At 35.4% G+C, this 16,977-nt stretch overlaps 1 protein-coding gene across 3 annotated transcripts in view; it reads left to right on the top strand.

Annotated features, from left to right (window-relative positions):
* Positions 1-16,977, top strand: part of LOC127871693 (uncharacterized) — an 86,650-nt gene that overhangs the window by 57,891 nt on the left and 11,782 nt on the right. For all 3 annotated transcript variants that reach the window (XM_052414821.1, XM_052414822.1, XM_052414820.1), the window contains 14 exons: positions 2,847-2,908; positions 3,652-3,802; positions 5,236-5,571; positions 6,288-6,381; positions 7,537-7,678; positions 8,343-8,430; positions 8,761-8,822; positions 9,723-9,802; positions 10,153-10,282; positions 12,752-12,824; positions 13,273-13,346; positions 13,903-14,086; positions 15,538-15,633; positions 15,978-16,029. In XM_052414821.1, coding sequence (XP_052270781.1) covers positions 2,847-2,908; positions 3,652-3,802; positions 5,236-5,571; positions 6,288-6,381; positions 7,537-7,678; positions 8,343-8,430; positions 8,761-8,822; positions 9,723-9,802; positions 10,153-10,282; positions 12,752-12,824; positions 13,273-13,346; positions 13,903-14,086; positions 15,538-15,633; positions 15,978-16,029 — 1,624 coding nt within the window. The remainder of the gene's footprint in view (positions 1-2,846; positions 2,909-3,651; positions 3,803-5,235; positions 5,572-6,287; positions 6,382-7,536; positions 7,679-8,342; positions 8,431-8,760; positions 8,823-9,722; positions 9,803-10,152; positions 10,283-12,751; positions 12,825-13,272; positions 13,347-13,902; positions 14,087-15,537; positions 15,634-15,977; positions 16,030-16,977) is intronic.

Genomic DNA, 16,977 nt, shown 5'->3' with positions numbered 1-16,977 from the left:
ATTATTTTTCTCTTTCCGGGATATTGTTTTAGTATGTTGATGCTGCATTAACAAATATAAGTCTATATGAAGTGAACACATAAAAAATAAACAACGGTTGCGATTGACACCTATAAACTGTTAGATGCCCATAATATCACTTTAATGCAATTCTTTACAACCTTAGTTGTTAAACATCAAATACCATATTGGGTTTAAAATTATTTTGTACCAACATAAACTTGTTTCATATATAGACAGCAGTTACCATCTCTTTTTCACTTATGAAATTGAACACATATGTTAGCATTATATTAATTAACTATTGATTTCACTGCAACATGTTTCATCATAAACTGTTCATACATGTCTATTTTTGGTTATCAGATTTAATGTATAACGATACCTATTATTATGTTTATATGTTCCCTGTTTTCAGACATGCATGACTAACAGTTGTTGGTATGGCTGTTTGTGCAGTGTGCCATTGTATTAGACAAAGCTTTGGGGCTGATTTCCTCACTTTTTGTTCCCTTTGAAAGTCATTGTAGAACTGGCTTGAAACCTAACAAAAATTTAGTTTTTGTACAAAAACTGTATAATCGAACAATGATAATTTTGGCATTTATATAAATAAGAAAATGACAGCCAAAACCACAAAAAGTATAAGGTTAATTCAACATGCAGCATATAAAACCTGAAATGTCCAAGTATAAGGTTGTCATGGCACAAAATGTCCAATCACATTGTTAAAACTTATGAAATTATTAACACTATTGTGATATAATACAAAATGATTTACTATTGATAATAGTGATTGTTGTTTTTGCAAGTTTAGCAAATTTTATTTAGCTTTTATAATTGAATTCCTCAGTTCAAGACATAACAGTGAATACCTAATTAACTTACAATACACAACAACAAATAAACTAAGTGTAAAGAACATAAATGTATAATATTTAATTCTATGAAAGTAGGCCTACTTTACTCTTTCCTCCGACGATCCATAGTGAAATCTTTGCAGCTCAGATAAGCATTTTTACCCTTTGTAGTGCCCTAGAAAATCATAATAATTAAAAAGCTTTCATTAGTTTACAGGGTTTCATTTTCAAATTAAAGATACTATAAGTAGAAAGAGCACAAACATCACAGCCTGCAAGACACTTGCAGGATGTTCTGGTTTTAGCCTTTTTCACTTTCTTTCCGAGCAGGAAAGGGTTAATTGTTGAGTTGTTGTTTACTGTCTGCATCAGTCATCTTTATGTGACTATTGCAGTAACATCGTCATCCATGAAATTTATTGTAGCTTATTTGCAAGTGCTAAATTTTAAGAGGACTAAAATAACAAAGCATTTGTTCTCATGGCGCAGCTTGACATCATTTTGGCATTGTAGTTGATTGTATAGTTTTGCAGTATGGTATGCAGTGACCTGCCTTTGCAACAACTTGATCATTATTTACTTTTTTATCGAACTGAGGTGACTGTGTAATGCTTCATAAATGCAATTTACGTTTGTGGCTGCAGTGTGTTTGTGCAAGTTATTATGCTCCCCATATATATGGGGAGCATATAGTTGCCAGTTTGTACTTCCGTTGCTCCGTCACACTTTTTTAACAGTTTCTCATAGCGCCTTCAATATTTTACCGATCTCTTACATATTTGTCATGTAGGTACCTTGCATGGACCTCTACCTTTTGATTAGGTTTGACGTCACTGGGGTCAAGGTCACCAAGGCTAATAATAGATTATCCGTCTTACTTTTGTTACAGTTTCTCATAACGCTTTCAATGTTTTACCGATCTCTTCCATAATTGGCATGTAGGTACCTTGAATAGACCTCTACCTTTTGATGAGGTTTGAGGTCACTTGGGTCAAGGTCACCGAGGCTAATAATAGATTTTCTCAATGTCACACTTTGGTTACAGTTTCTCATAGCGCCTTCAATATTTTACCGATCTCTTATATATTTGGCATGTAGGTACCTTGCATGGACCTCTACCTTTTGATGAGGTTTGAGGTCACTGGGATCAAGGTCAAGGTCACTGAGGCTAATAATAGATTTTCTTAAGGTCACACATTTTTTTCCACATACCCATATATTGACAAAGCATCATTGGGGAATATCCATCAGTTTTACTGATATCCTTGTTTAAAAACTGTTATTTTGCTACTTGATGGCAAAATCACTTGGGTTGTTAGTGTTATACCTGGATTATTTTGTTAAATTATTCTTATTTGGTGTAACAATTCTAGCTGTCTCCAGATTCTAAAAAGTCTTAATTCTGTAAATATGTAGTCATATGATTCAAACAAGACTTGAATTTGCTTAGTCCTTTGCAATATTTCTGTATTTAAGTAACATAATTTACTACTCAAAATCAAAGAACATTTCGTACAATATTTCGTAAAATGAAGCTAAACAATTAAAAATCATTGTTCCTTATGGCCATTGTCGAAATTTCAACGCCAGATGTGGTCTGGTAAAATAGATGTTTGTGGATACAAAATGCTTGTTTTTATTATGGTTTTAACATGGTACCATTTTAGTGTTCGTGTGTCGTATCAATAGATATATACTCAGGAAATTAACATGAAATTTATTGTGGTCACAAATAAAATAAAAACGAGCATTTTGTATCTACAAAAATCTGTGTAATCATACCACATCTAGCGTTGAAATTGTGGCTATTGCTACATGTATAAGGAACACTGATTGTTTAGGTGTTCACTTTATTTTACGAAATACTTTACGAAATTTTCGTTGATTTTGAGCGTTATAGAGACTTTAATCATGAGGTCTTTAATATCTAAGAGGACTGGTAAATTTGAACCATCGGACCAACACTAACTCATTTGTTTGTTTCAGACCACCAAGCTGCCATGGTAACTCTTCGCCATGAATACAGGGAGCAGGTGGACAGTATTCAGGTTCCGTAACTCTTGCTTTTACATTATAGGAAGTTATAATAATTGACACAAATGCAATATCTGCTTATATTCTGCTCATTCTTGTCACATGAATTGTTATGCTCCCGGATCGAATGATCGGGGGTATATTGTTTTTGGCCTGTCTGTCTGTCAGTCAGTCAGTCAGTCATTCATTCATTGTGTGTGTCCCCAAACTTAAACCTTGGTCATAACTTTTGCAACTTGATATTTGGCATGCATGTGTATCTTATGGAGCTGCACATTTTGAGTGGTGAAAGGTCAAGGTTAAGGTCATCCTTCAAGGTCAAAGGTCAAAAATTCAAAGTGGCGCAATAGGGGGCATTGTGTTTCTGACAAACACATCGCTTGTGTTTTTATATTCTTGTTTCCAAAAAGAGGAGACCAAGTGTCTATAGAATATGTTTTGTGAAATATGGAGACTACAGGAAACCCTCGTACACAAAGAAAAATACATTCATGGGCTCATAAATGCATGTTTGTCAAGTGTCCTTCCTGATTAGCCTGTGCACAGGCAAATCAGTGACAACACTTTCCGCATAAGCTGGATTTTCCTTAAGAAGACACTCTCCATAAAATGAAAAGTACCTTTAAAGGGGAAAGTGTTGTCCTTGATTAGCCTGTGCAGACTGCACAGGCTAATCAGGGACAACACTTTACACATGAATTAAACCTCATTTGGCCAAGAACCAGACTCATTCTAATACTGTATGTGCTATTTGCAGGCTGATCACAAGGGTGTGCTGGACAGGGCCCGTGAGGAGTACGAGACCAGACTGCAGCACGCCGTAGAGAGGATAGCTCTCCTCACACGGGAGGTGGAGAAATACAAACAGCTGGCTGGCATAGAGAAGTTCACACAGAACGCTCTCTCAGGTGCAGTGTTACCTATCGGAAATGCATGCAGCTATATAGCTCTGTCACATGTACTTAATATTTGTGCCCTCAACTATCATTTACTTTGCAACTGATTTTAATTCTAACCTATATGTATGTGATGTTATTTTAATGAGCATTTCACACATTTAATGATGCAATAATAATAGCTGTAAATGGATATCCTTTCCTAATTCCCTGTAGAGGGCATTTAGTCGACAGTCTGCCATCGTTTGTGTTTGAAGGGTTGAGGAGTTGGATATGCCCATTCAGATTATATTTGTGCTGTGTTACTTTTTAATGCTTGGAACCATTTTATTATAACAATATTTTGTTATAATTTTCTCTGACCAGACCATGTATTGCATACAATCCCATGCTCTTTAGTAAAATTTACAGTCACAATTGTAAATGAACAGTCATGAATTTTTGTCCCATATCTTTTCAACTTCAGGAATTATTTTAATATTACATTGTACTTTGCATTCGTATTTCCCATGACAAGAAAATGTGATACGTAAAACTCCAATACTTATAACAATATCTAATTATTTTCCTTGCAAGATTAACTAGCCAAAAAAACAAGTTGGTGTTTTTTTTATAAACCTTGATGGATACACTTTTTATGTTAACATTATTTATTATTTAGGTACAATGTTTGTGTTTCTGCATGGGTATGATCAGTAAGAGTCCCTGTAAAATGAAGAAAAATTATTTCTTTTTATTTGTTATATTTATTAGATACTTGATATGTTTGTCAGCAAGTACACATTTGAAAACAGGGTTAAAGAAGTAAATATATGGCCATACAAAAAACCATAAATCAACTTGAATGTTGATTGATCGCCAATTTATTCATCAAGGTGATCATAAAAACTATAATTGTAATTCACTGCTCAGTTCAAATGCTGATGACAAATCATAAAGTAAACTATCAGGTTATTTAAGATCACTTGAATCATAGCTGAATCACAAAGTTGCAGGTAATTCAAATTGATTTTGCTATATCCACGGTTTCTGTTAATGATATTGTTTGAGAGTTAATAAAAATATTGAGAATTTGAATGTGATGTTTGAAACTGAACAGTTATTACTGGACTTTTCACAAGACAACATACGTCATTTTGTAACTCGAGTCATGACTATATGCATGGGGAACCTCTTCAACATTAAATTATAAGTCAAACTTCTTTTTAATAATCTGAACAATAAATACACTCATAAGAGGAATATTGTCCACGTCACCATAATCAGTAATAATGCTTTGATGTAAGTGTATTCCAGACAACTTAGTTGTGCGGTATACAGTAAATTACAATTTTCCAACATGCACTTGCTTAGATACATTCATGCTGATAAGAATGACTTCCAGATGACAAGATTTTACTGTAGTTAAAGAGCACCACATTATTTCAAAGTTCTGGCTTTTGCAGATGCAGAAAAGGCTCAAAAGGAGTCTGGTCTTCTATTTGACGGTGTCCATAGCAATGGGCATGTCACGCCCAACTCCCAGTACCACACTCCTGCAGGCACCCCAGGGGAGGCCCACTATGGGGGCCACCTCAACTCCATACGGCCCCACTCAGACGTGCTAGGTGACCTCTCCCTCGACGGCACCTCAGGTTCCGAGACCAGCAGTCTAGGGGGCGTGAGTATAGGGTCAGGCTCAGTGGGCGACTATGTGATACCGCCCCCACCCCCTCCCCCACCCCCAGGCATCATTCCACCACCACCTCCACCTCCTAGTCAGATGAACAACAACAGACGAGGTAAGGCTGGCATCCGTTCAGCTGCTTTGTATTCATAGTTTATGTATTAAAATCATAAGGGTATTTGACTTGTTCTCTTTTCAGCAGATCTCTTTTAGTTGAATGCTAAAATAGTTAACATATTGTTCCAAATTATGCAGGATCTATTGAAGAGTGAGTTTTGGTCGAGTCTTGTCTAAAATCACATCCATGTTTAACCCTTTGCATGCTGGGAAATTTGTCATTGCTAAAATGTCGTCTGCTGAATTTCTAAAATTAGCATTTTCTTCGATTTTTTTCAAAGAATACTATCAGAATAGCAAACAGTTTGGATCCTGATGAGACGCCACGTTTTGTGGCGTCTCATCTGGATCCAAACTGTTTGCAAAGGCCTTCAAATTCCGGTTCCAGCACTCAAAGGGTTAATGACTGTCAAACTGAGGTAGTGTTCATTTAAAGGCCATTCCATGGTTTACTCTGCTAACAAATCTAAAATACATCTTTGTATCAAGGCTCGTATTAAGTTGGTTGTTTTGATTTTTGTTTTTTGCAAACACATGTACACATAATAGGGCATAATTGTAAATGCTGTTCTAGGCAGAGGAATAACATGTTACATGTTTTACACTGTATTTAATGTATGTTGAAAATGATGGTAATTTCACCCTTAAATGGCATTATGCTTATTAAAGTTGACATAAAGTCAACTTAATGTAACCGTTTGTTTTCCATGACAGCCAGCAAGCCAGTTGTTCACCCTAAGTCCCAGATGAAGGCTCTGTTCTGGGAGAGGATTCAGGTGCAGGATCTGAAGAGCCAGAAACACAAACAGTGAGTGGTCACAGCCTTGCTTGGAGCTTTTCTGACATTCATTCTTTATAATATTTAAGAAAAAGAAAAGTACTCTGAAAGCCCTGAGGCATTAAGAGGTAAAGCATCCTTTAACCCTTTACCCCTTAGATACGTATTTTGACACTTAAAAAGTTAAATAAAAAAAAAAGACTTTTCTTCCTGTATTCAAGTTATACATGTAAAGGCTTTATTTTCAACCCTTAGATACTGATGAGCAGCAAATAGCATAAAACCATAACAGACTGCGAGTAACTTGCATGCTGTTCTGGTTTTATGCTGGTTGCAAAAGCAATTTTCACTTTGCAACTAATGGGGGAAAAGGTTAATTGTTTTATGGACCAAAGCCAAAGTCTTGGACGAAGACTGTCGGCAATCGTATTGTTCATGTAAATTGCTGGTAAAAAAGAAGAGAAACACAATTCAGGTTCGACTGTTTGAATAACATTCAATATATGAATGATTGAATCAAAGCAATAACAACAATTATTATTATGTCTTCTGAACTTGAACGTTTGTGGCCACGTCACATGATGTGGGGCCAAATTAGGAACGTTCTCCTGGCCGCAAAAAATAGAAAATGCATGTGAAGTAATATGAACATGTATAAATGTATGTCAAAAGACAACATAAAAACCAGATCATGTAACCAATGTCAGTGATTGTATTGTAAATGTAAATCATATGATAGTAAGATGAGAAGCACAATTCATGCCTTTTTTAATACGGTATAAATATATGAAACTTAATGATAACAACAATTATATTGATGTCGTCTTTTGAACATGACCTTCTGCAGGACACGAAAAATCCACAACACAGGCCTTGATACATTATTTTTCCAGATCTCCATTCTAGACCTTCTAACCCTTTCCTACTTAGAAGCAAAGTGAAAATGGCTGTGTGCAAACAGCATAAAACCAGAACAGCCTGAGAATAACTCGCAGTCTGTTCAGGTTTCATGCTGTTTGCGGCTCATCAGTAACTAAGGGTTGAAAATGAAGCCTTTAAAATTTTAATTTAGTAAGAAAGGTCTTTAATTAGATTTAACTTTCTAAGGCACTACAATTGCGTCAAAATACATATCTATGTGGAAAACGGTTAATAAATCATTGCCGTCCCTTTTCTCTTTGACAGGTATGCAGACAAGCGTCTGGTCTGGGACGAGGTGGAGGAGCTCAACATTGACATCACGGAGCTCGACACGCTGTTCTCCAAGACGAACATTGAGCCCTCACGACGCTTCTTCTCCAACAAGCCCAAGAACCAGGCAGCTGAGGTGAGTCATCTTTTATGTACAGTAAGCCGTGTTCTTGGAAAACTAGGCTTACTGCAGGTGTTTGAAGTTTCGTCCCAGACAAGCCCGTGCAGTCTGCTCAGGCTAATCAGGGATGACACTTTCCGCTTAATGTAGATTTTGGCTAAGAAAAAACTTCCTTTAAACGAAAAATACCATAAAAGCGGAAAGTTTTCCTTGAAAGAGGCTCATATATTTTATCTGTGCACGGCCTGCAGAGTTGGGCTCATTTCCATTACGGAAACTTTGTTGGGAGTAATTATGCTGCGGAATAACTGCGGCCATAAAGCTTACGCAACTTTACAATACAACTTTTGTTTTGTGTGTCTATTTCAATGAATAAATGGCAGCGGTGGGTACACTATTGTGTTGATGCCAGTGTTATGGTCGCAATTATTCCATGGCGTGGAATATGAAGCACACACATGAGTGTCAATGTTCAGTCTTTAATAAACGCTGAAAGAAAAACTAGTGTTAATAATGTGTTTGCATGCAACAATGTATAGTTGTATAAATTTTTGCACAGCTCAGTTATAGAACTAAGAACATATAGCACTTAGCTCAGCATAGACAATCCATTGTCTTTAAGCTTAAATACAAATGATGATAATAAATTATGTTTCACCTTGCTGCCCTATTTTCTCAGGTTGCCAAGGTGATTAACGCAAAGCGTTCGCAGACCGTTGGGATATTTCTATCTAGTCTTCGTATCGATATGTCAGACATCGAACATGGTAAGCTAAAGATAAACAGTTCAGGTTGTTACTATTTAGTATAATCCTTTGAAAACATGGCCGGGCTAATTATATTATTTTAGATATTATAATATTATCTGTGTGATTTTCTCTATATTAATAATATTGGAAATAACAAAAGGCAGTTTTGTCCCATAATGACAGTTTAAAAAAAAATGTATATTTTCTTCTTAGAGGGAATCTCAATATAATGTTGCTGTGCTGTTCCCTAAATAAAAAACATTCTGGAAGAATATAAATATTCATTATATACGTTTTGTACAACTTTGACTGGATGTCTACATAAAACTTTTGTTGTATAATTTTTAGCCATACTCACATTTGACACAGAAGTTCTTGGAGAGGACAAACTACGCCAAATATATGAGATTGTAAGTACCATGTTAGAGTTGTTGGTGATCCAACTGCTGTCTAGATTGAGATTGTAAGTACCATGTTAGAGTTGTTGGTGATCCAACTGCTGTCTAGATTGAGATTTTCACAGGAATATTGATATAACTTAAAAATATGGTCAACACTGTAACAGAGTTTAAGTAATAATACTTTACCATGGGATCAGTAGTTATAAAATTTTTTTACACGGAATTCATTTTGCCATACCAGGACAGTCGATCTTTAGAAATCAGTATTGCTTCCTGATTTACACCAAGTCAGCGCTTGTTGACATAAAACTTCAATTTTTGCTCCTTTGATTCCTGTCAGTTGATTACAAATGATTTTTTTTTATTTCAATGAAAAATAATTATTTCATTTACAAAGCAAGGTTGTGACATGCAGCAACCATTTATTTATTAATGAATTAACTGTTTAATGTTTGTTTGTTGGATGATTATCCCTTGGAGGACTGCTTAGAATTAACTCTAAGGAGCCTTAAAAGATCATACAATTATATTTATAAAGTTACAATGTTTATGAGACATTTAAGGCCATTTAACCCTTTCCCCCATAGGAAGCAAAGTGGCTATGTGCAAACAGCATAAAACCAGAACAGCCCTTGAGTCACTTGCAGTCTTTTTAGGTTTTATGCTGTTTGCTGCTCATCAGTATCTAAGGTTCGGAAATGAAGCCTTTAAAACTTGAATCTAGTAAGAAAGGTCTTTAATGACATTTATATTTCTAAGGGACTACAAATGCATAAAAATACTTATTTAAAAGGTAAAGGTTTAAGGGAAGGTTGAAGAGTTGTATATTGTTTCCCATTTTGATATACACACGAGAATTGTACTTGTGTAGCGCATTTCTTTGACTAAATCTCCAACGATTTTTTGTAGCGTGGAGAGCAGGAAGAGTTGAAGAAACTGCGGGAGTATGTGAAGAAGCACCCTGACACTCCACTGGACAAACCGGACCAGTAGGTGACAGTAGCCACTGATTGAAAGGCACTCTACTTTGTGTCTGTAAATTGTGCATTTGATAAAGTCGGCTTTTGAAAATAATTGTTCATATTCAAATTGGTAAAATTAAAATTGAATTATTTTAGTTTCGTGCTAATCAGTAAAGTATTTATTGAAGAAGAACACAGTTTTGGATTGTGTCAATCTGTAATTTTCACATTCCAAAAAACTCTGAAGAAATTCAGAGAGTATTTTTAACACAACCAATAAGGTCCAAAAAAAAGTTTTTAAAGCTTGGCTTAGTTGATTTTTCTTCTTTATTTGATATCTGCCCCTCACTGTATATCCATTAAACTTAATCTTGAAGGTTTGTTTACGACCTGTCGTTAATCCCTGACTACGCAGAGAGGATATTCTGCTTCATCTTCCGTGAGACGTTCCAAGAGAGCATTGCTGTGATAGAGACCAAGATGACCAACCTCCGTATGACCTGCAAGGTAACCTGTTCCTAACCTGTAACCTGCAAGGTAACCTGTTCCGAATCTGTAACCTGCAAGGTAACCTGTTCCGAACCTGTAACCTGCAAGGTAACCTGTTCCTAACCTGTAACCTGCAAGGTAACCTGTTCTGAACCTGTAACCTGCAAGGTAACCTGTCTTCAGCTTGCTATGTTCCTTAACCTAACCAGACCAAAACTGAAAATCTTTTAATAACAACTGAGTAGCTGGAAATCAGAGCTATTATTCAAAATTCATCCCTACTTTTGTGAGTCCAGTAAGTTAATTAGGTTGAAGTGTAAGGACAAACACTTTGTCTACAAATTATGCAGCCTTAAGCTCAGAAGGTTCTCATAAACTTGGAAATACACACACACTTATCCCTTTCCCACTCAGAGACAAAGTGAAAATTGCTATGTGCAAACTGCATAAAATTGTATGCTGTTTGCTGCACATCAGTATCTAAGGGTTGGAAATGAAGCCTTTAAAACTTGAATCTAGTAAGAAAGGTCTTCAATTAAATATAACTTTCTACAGACACGTCAAAATACGTAACTCAGTGGGAAAGTGTTAACCAGACCAGCATCCTGGGTTTATGAAAAGTCCTGGCCACCTTTCTTGTGTAGGATTTGGTCACTAAATTATTTCATCAGCCATTCTCCGTCCACCTCTGAGTAGGGCAGTTATCAGTTAGTGGTGTAAGTATGTGCTTTAAGTACTGGTTAACAAGTTTATCCAGGAAAAGTGTGATTAAGATTAACAGACCGCCATGATATGTCTGAAATACTGTTTAACAGACCGCCATGTATGTCTGAAATACTGTTTAACATACCGCCATGATATGTCTGAAATACTGTTTAACAGGCTGCCATGATATGTCTGAAATACTGTTTAACAGACTGCCATGATATGTCTGAAATACCGTTTAACATACCACCATGATATGTCTGAAATACTGTTTAACAAACTGCCATAATATTTCTGAAATACTGTTTAACAGATCGCCATGATATTTCTGAAATACTGTTTAACAGACTGCCATGATATATTTTTGAAATACTGTTTAACAGACCACCATGATATGTATGAAATACTGTTTAACAGACCGCCATTATATATGTCTGAAATACTGTTTAACATACAGCCATGATATGTCTTAAATACTGTTTAACAGACTGCCATGATACATGTTTGTCTGAAATACTGTTTAACAGACTGCCATGATACATGTATGTCTGAAATACTGTTTAAAGCAGCAGTAAAAGCAAGTAAACCAAAAAGACTCTGTACATAGCTTTCCGTTCTCATAAGTTGTTTAGTTGCCCACTGTATTGGAAAGGGAGCAGTGGTCCATACGTATGTTAGATATGGGCTTGGGCTTAGGCTCATTGGGTCACTGGTTTGAATCCCGTTAAGACATGTGCAATTCTTGAGCATGAAATTCATCCCACATTTTCTTTTCTTACTCAGGTGTTTCAATGGGTTACCTTGAGAAATGTGTCTCCTCAAGGTGCTGAGAGTTAACTCTTTACCACTTAGATACTTATTTTGACGCATTTATAGTCCCTTACAAAATTACATTAATTTAAATACCTTTCGTACTAAAGTCAAGTTATAAAGGCTTCATTTCCAACTCTTAATTACTGATGAGCAAACAGCATAGAACATGAACAGACTGTGAGTTACTCGCAGGCTGTTCTGGTTTTATGCTGGTTGCAAAAGCCATTTTCACTCTGCTTTTTACGCGGGCAAGAGGTAACAGACCCAGTGTTATGACCCATTTATATGGGGATATTATAAAGTCAGGTGAAGGTGTACTGGTATGTCATATTGGACTGTAATCCTTTTAAATAAATAAAGTAAAATTAGTCCATTCATTATTTTGTCGACTATGGAGTGCGAAGACGTGATAAAAAGCACCTGTAGTAGGGTTTTTAAACACTATTATTTTTACCTGCTCTTAACTTATAAAACAAGACTGCGATATTACAAGCATATAGTATCGTTCTGAGAAAGCCAGGCTTAATGAATTTGCGTTAACTCTTTCAGTGCTGGAACTGAAATTTGAAGGCCTTTGCAAACAGTTTGGATCCAGATGAGACGCCACAGAACGTGGCGTCTCATCAGGATCCAAACTGTTTGCTTTTCTGATAGTATTCTTTGAAAAAAATCGAAGAAAATGGTAATTATAGAAATTCAGCACACATTTTAGCAGACGACAAATTTCCCAGCATGCAAAGGGTTAAGTGTTGTCACAGATTATCCTTCGCAGACCACACAGGGAAGTCACATTAAGCTTTTATGGAATTTTTCGTTACAAGGAAGTATATACTAAATGGACATCCATGCTGGAAGTGTTGTCCCAGATTAGCATGTGTCGACTGGCTTATCTGAAATGACACTTTATGCATATGCATTAAGCTTAGTTTTACAGAGCAAGACGCATATATGACTACTTTTCCTTTACAGACCTTGATGGAGAGTACTAGTCTGAAAAAAATCCTGGGTCTAGTGTTGGCACTTGGAAACTACATGAACGGAGGTGAGTAAAGAGACAAAGGCATGTGCATGAGGCCAGTAAAGCTATTTGCATGTAATTAAGCATGACAATTGTTTATAATTTCGAAACTATGAAATTGTAATTGTTATCATAATTATTGGAAATAATTATGAAAGTTATTAATAAAATGGTGAAATAATTTTATTCCTATGTTTCTCTAAACTCAGGGAAAATCTATAGAAAGCTTCTAGAGAAATTATCAGACTTTGGACCTTTTGATTTGCTAGATGACAGCATATCTATTTTTGCCATTTTGAACAAATTTTCAAATTAAAGTTTATTTAATTTTTTAAAACAAACTTGCAATATTTGTTTTGACTGGGAGACAGTGATCAATTCTAGAGTCTAAGAATCCATAAACCAAAAATTAAAAAAGTTAATTATTTTTTTTTATTTTAGTAAATAAAAGGGAACATTTTCGCTGTTTCAGGAAGTAAGTCACGCGGGCAGGCAGATGGTTTTGGCATTGAAATCCTACCAAAGCTGAAAGATGTTAGGAGCAAGGTTGGTGAATTCTTGTTGTAGGACTTTTCATGTTTGTTTTGAGGTAAATAAATGAGCCTCACTTTGGCAAAATGGGGTTTCATGCAGGTGCGTAAAGTATTTCCCATATAAGGCAGTGCTTACATTAACCGCTTACACTTACCGCTTTCATAGACTTTTTTTATCTATGATTGTCATTTTCTTACCAGCACATCTAATAAAGTACAATTGTCTTAACTTAGTCTAATGATAATGTCTTGAGCTTGGGAATGGCCGAGTACATTCTCAAAGAAATGTTGATCTCTCATTTTTTATGTCAAATTGATTATAAGAGCTAAATAAGGAGTCAAATTTCACATAGAAAATTAATGCCCAGTAGTTTGATTATTATTTGAAACAATTGATTGACATTTTAACCAGAGTAGCTACCCTTTGTACTGTATGGAAAACGTTATTTTGTCAAAAAATCTCCATTATCACCACAAATTGTATGGGAGATAGGCTTATGCTAAACCTTTGCAATGTTACATCATGTTGGCTTGTTACGTAATCTTGATCTCTTCCATTGCATTCCCAGGACCAGGCAACCAGCCTGCTACACTACGTGGTGGTTCAGTACATTAAGAAGTTTGAGAAGGGTCTAGCAGGCACAGACAAGGTCAAGTACCCCTTGCCCGACCCCGGCGACCTCAAGCAGGCCTGTCTCGTTAACTTTGATGAGCTTGAAAAGGAGCTGACAAGGATCAAGGCAGATTTTAATGGTTGGAAATTATGGGTAGATTTTAATGGTTGGAAACTATGGGCAGATTTTAATGGTTGGAAACTAATGGTAGATTTTAATAGTTGGAAACTATGGGTAGATTTTAATGGTTGGGAATCATGGGTAGATTTTAATGTTTGGAAACTATGGGTAGATTTTAATGGTTGGAAACTAATGGTAGATTTTAATGGTTGGAAACTATTGGTAGATTTTAATGGTTGGAAATTATGGGTAGATTTTAAAGGGTTGGAAATTATGGGTAGATTTTAATGGCTGAAAATTATGGGTAGATTTTAATGGTTGGAAACTAATGGAAGATTTTAATGGTTGGAAACCATGGGTAGATTTTAATGGTTGGAAACTATGGGTAGATTTTAATGGTTGGAAACTGTGGGTAGATTTTAATGGTTGGAAACTATGGGCAGATTTTAATGGTTGGAAACTATGGGCAGATTTTAATGGTTGGAAACTATGGGCAGATTTTAATGTTTGGAAACTAATGGTAGATTTCAATGGTTTGAAATTATGGGTAGATTTTAAAGGGTTGGAAATTATGGGTAGATTTTAAAGGGTTGAAAATTATGGGTAGATTTTAATGGTTGGAAACTAATGGAAGATTTTAATGGTTGGAAACTATGGGTAGATTTTAATGGTTGGAAACTATGGGTAGATTTTAATGGTTGGAAACTATGGGTAGATTTTAATGGTTGGAAACTATGGGTAGATTTTAATGGTTGGATACTATGGGTAGATTTTAATGGTTGGAAACTATGGGCAGATTTTAATGTTTGGAAAATATGAGCAGATTTAATAGTTGCAAACTATGGGCAGATTTTAATGGATGGAAAATATGGGAAGATTTTAATGGTTGGAAATTATTGGCATATTTTTAATAGTTGCAAACTATGGGCAGATTTGAATGCTTGGTGATTATAGGCAGTTTTGATGTTAGGAAACTGTGAGCTAATTTAAATTGTCAGAAACTATCAATTAGGTGTTTTGTGTGTTGTAATGTACAACGGGGGTAATCGCCTGATAGTCAAGAAGGCAATGTCCATGCCTAGACAGTTATTTTTTCCAATTTTATACCCTTCATTACTTTTGTTATATTTTTAATGACGCACACTTTCCAGCCATATCAGTTAAAAGGTGATTAGCATTTATTTCGTATTAAAATTGTCTTTAGATCGCAAATTTACTTTCCGTTAATTTTCATAGTGGAGCTGTAATTAGGTCATCCCGCTAAGAAATTTTGCAGCAAGTTGAGATATAGAGTGAATATTAATACACAATAACCGCTAGTAACTTTCTTGCTGATATTGCTGGAAAGTGAGCGGCATTTAAAAATTTAATAAAATTAATAAAGGTTGAAAAACAGGAAAAAAATACCTTAAGAAACATGAAATTAACTCTCATAAAACGCCTTATTAAATTCCTGTGTATGTTGTTCAGCTGCGGAGGAGCGTGCTGACAAAGTCATCAAGTCTGCCAAGGAGCATTTGCACCTGCAACCCTTCAAGGACATCATGACCGAGTTCTTTGAACAAGGTAACTCGTTCTCGACTAGAAAATGTGTTTGTTTACTACGGTATTCCAAAAAACACATCTTTAATAATATTTGCTCTTCTGAGCACCAAGTTCTCATTGTAATTTATTGTGGTACCGTCTTCCACTTTAAGCTTGTTGCCACTCTAGATGTCACATTTATGATTTGATCTTGCTGTATTGTATGTATTGTTCTGTATTGAAAACAACTAGCCAATTTACAAATAATTTCCTTGTTAAACTGTTTCTGAAGTTATTGCTATACTTTTTAAGTTATTTAGTCAGCCAGCAACATTGTGTTGCCATGTGTTATACAGATGCAGCTTATGTGTTGTTGATGTTTTCAGGACGAAAAGAGTTTGAAGAACAGCAAGAAAACTTAGCTGAAGGGAAAAGTTTGTAAGTACTTTACACTTTAACAGTGTCTATTTTGTCAGCAAGTTTGTATTGTTTTCATTCGTATTTTCTTTTCTTCGATGCATGTTGGCTCTATGGACTAATTTGAAAGACTTTGGATTGTAATTACCAGTCAGATTGCTTTAACTTGATCACAAAATCTAATAACAGTGCATATTATTACCTGATGCCTTATATAAATGATAATTAATTATTTTTTGCTATTTCCTCGTAGAAAAAGAAATTTGCAATGTTTTAAACTGTTACCGGTGAATATCGAACTGTTGACCGGTCAACAGTTTGAACTGTTGCCCGCTGGAATAATGACGTCATTTCGTCGAAAAAATGACGTCATTTTACAGTTAAACAGTAAAAATTATTTATTTTATCGATTACTGTTGTGTGTAAATAAAAATTTAGTTTGCTGTTTTTTCTATGTTGGAAATTTGATCAGGTAATAAAACACTTATTTCATGGATGCTTGGTGAACAGTCTAAACTGTTGTCCCTCGGTATCAGGGCTGACATTTGGAACTGTTGCCCGAGGCCGATAGGCCTCGGGCAACAGTACCAAAGTCATCCCTGATACCTTGGGAAACAGTTTTGACTGTTCACGGCGCATCCATGAAATAAGTGTATACTTCTAGTGAATCTTCTAAATAAACAAATAGTGTAAAGAAAATTCCTGGAAAGAAAAAATAATAGGGAAATTTGAAATTTTGACAAAATTGTGAAAAAATCTGGATTTGAACCAATAAGTTAAAAAGAACGATTGTTAAAAGTATACTTTAATGACAGGGTATATTGATACAAACAGAAAGTTTATGAAATGAGTAAAGTTGAAAAAAAATTATTAATAGAATGTCATGGGCATGAATAGGACATAAATATTTGCCTTCATACTTATTCTTGTATTATAACGTTTGAATAATGAAGCAAATGACTTTCTTAT

The sequence above is a fragment of the Dreissena polymorpha genome, chromosome 3 (assembly GCF_020536995.1).
Source record: "Dreissena polymorpha isolate Duluth1 chromosome 3, UMN_Dpol_1.0, whole genome shotgun sequence".
Lineage (NCBI taxonomy): Eukaryota > Metazoa > Mollusca > Bivalvia > Myida > Dreissenidae > Dreissena > Dreissena polymorpha.
Note: the sequence above shows the minus strand (reverse complement) of the source record. Positions and strands in the feature narration are given on the sequence as shown.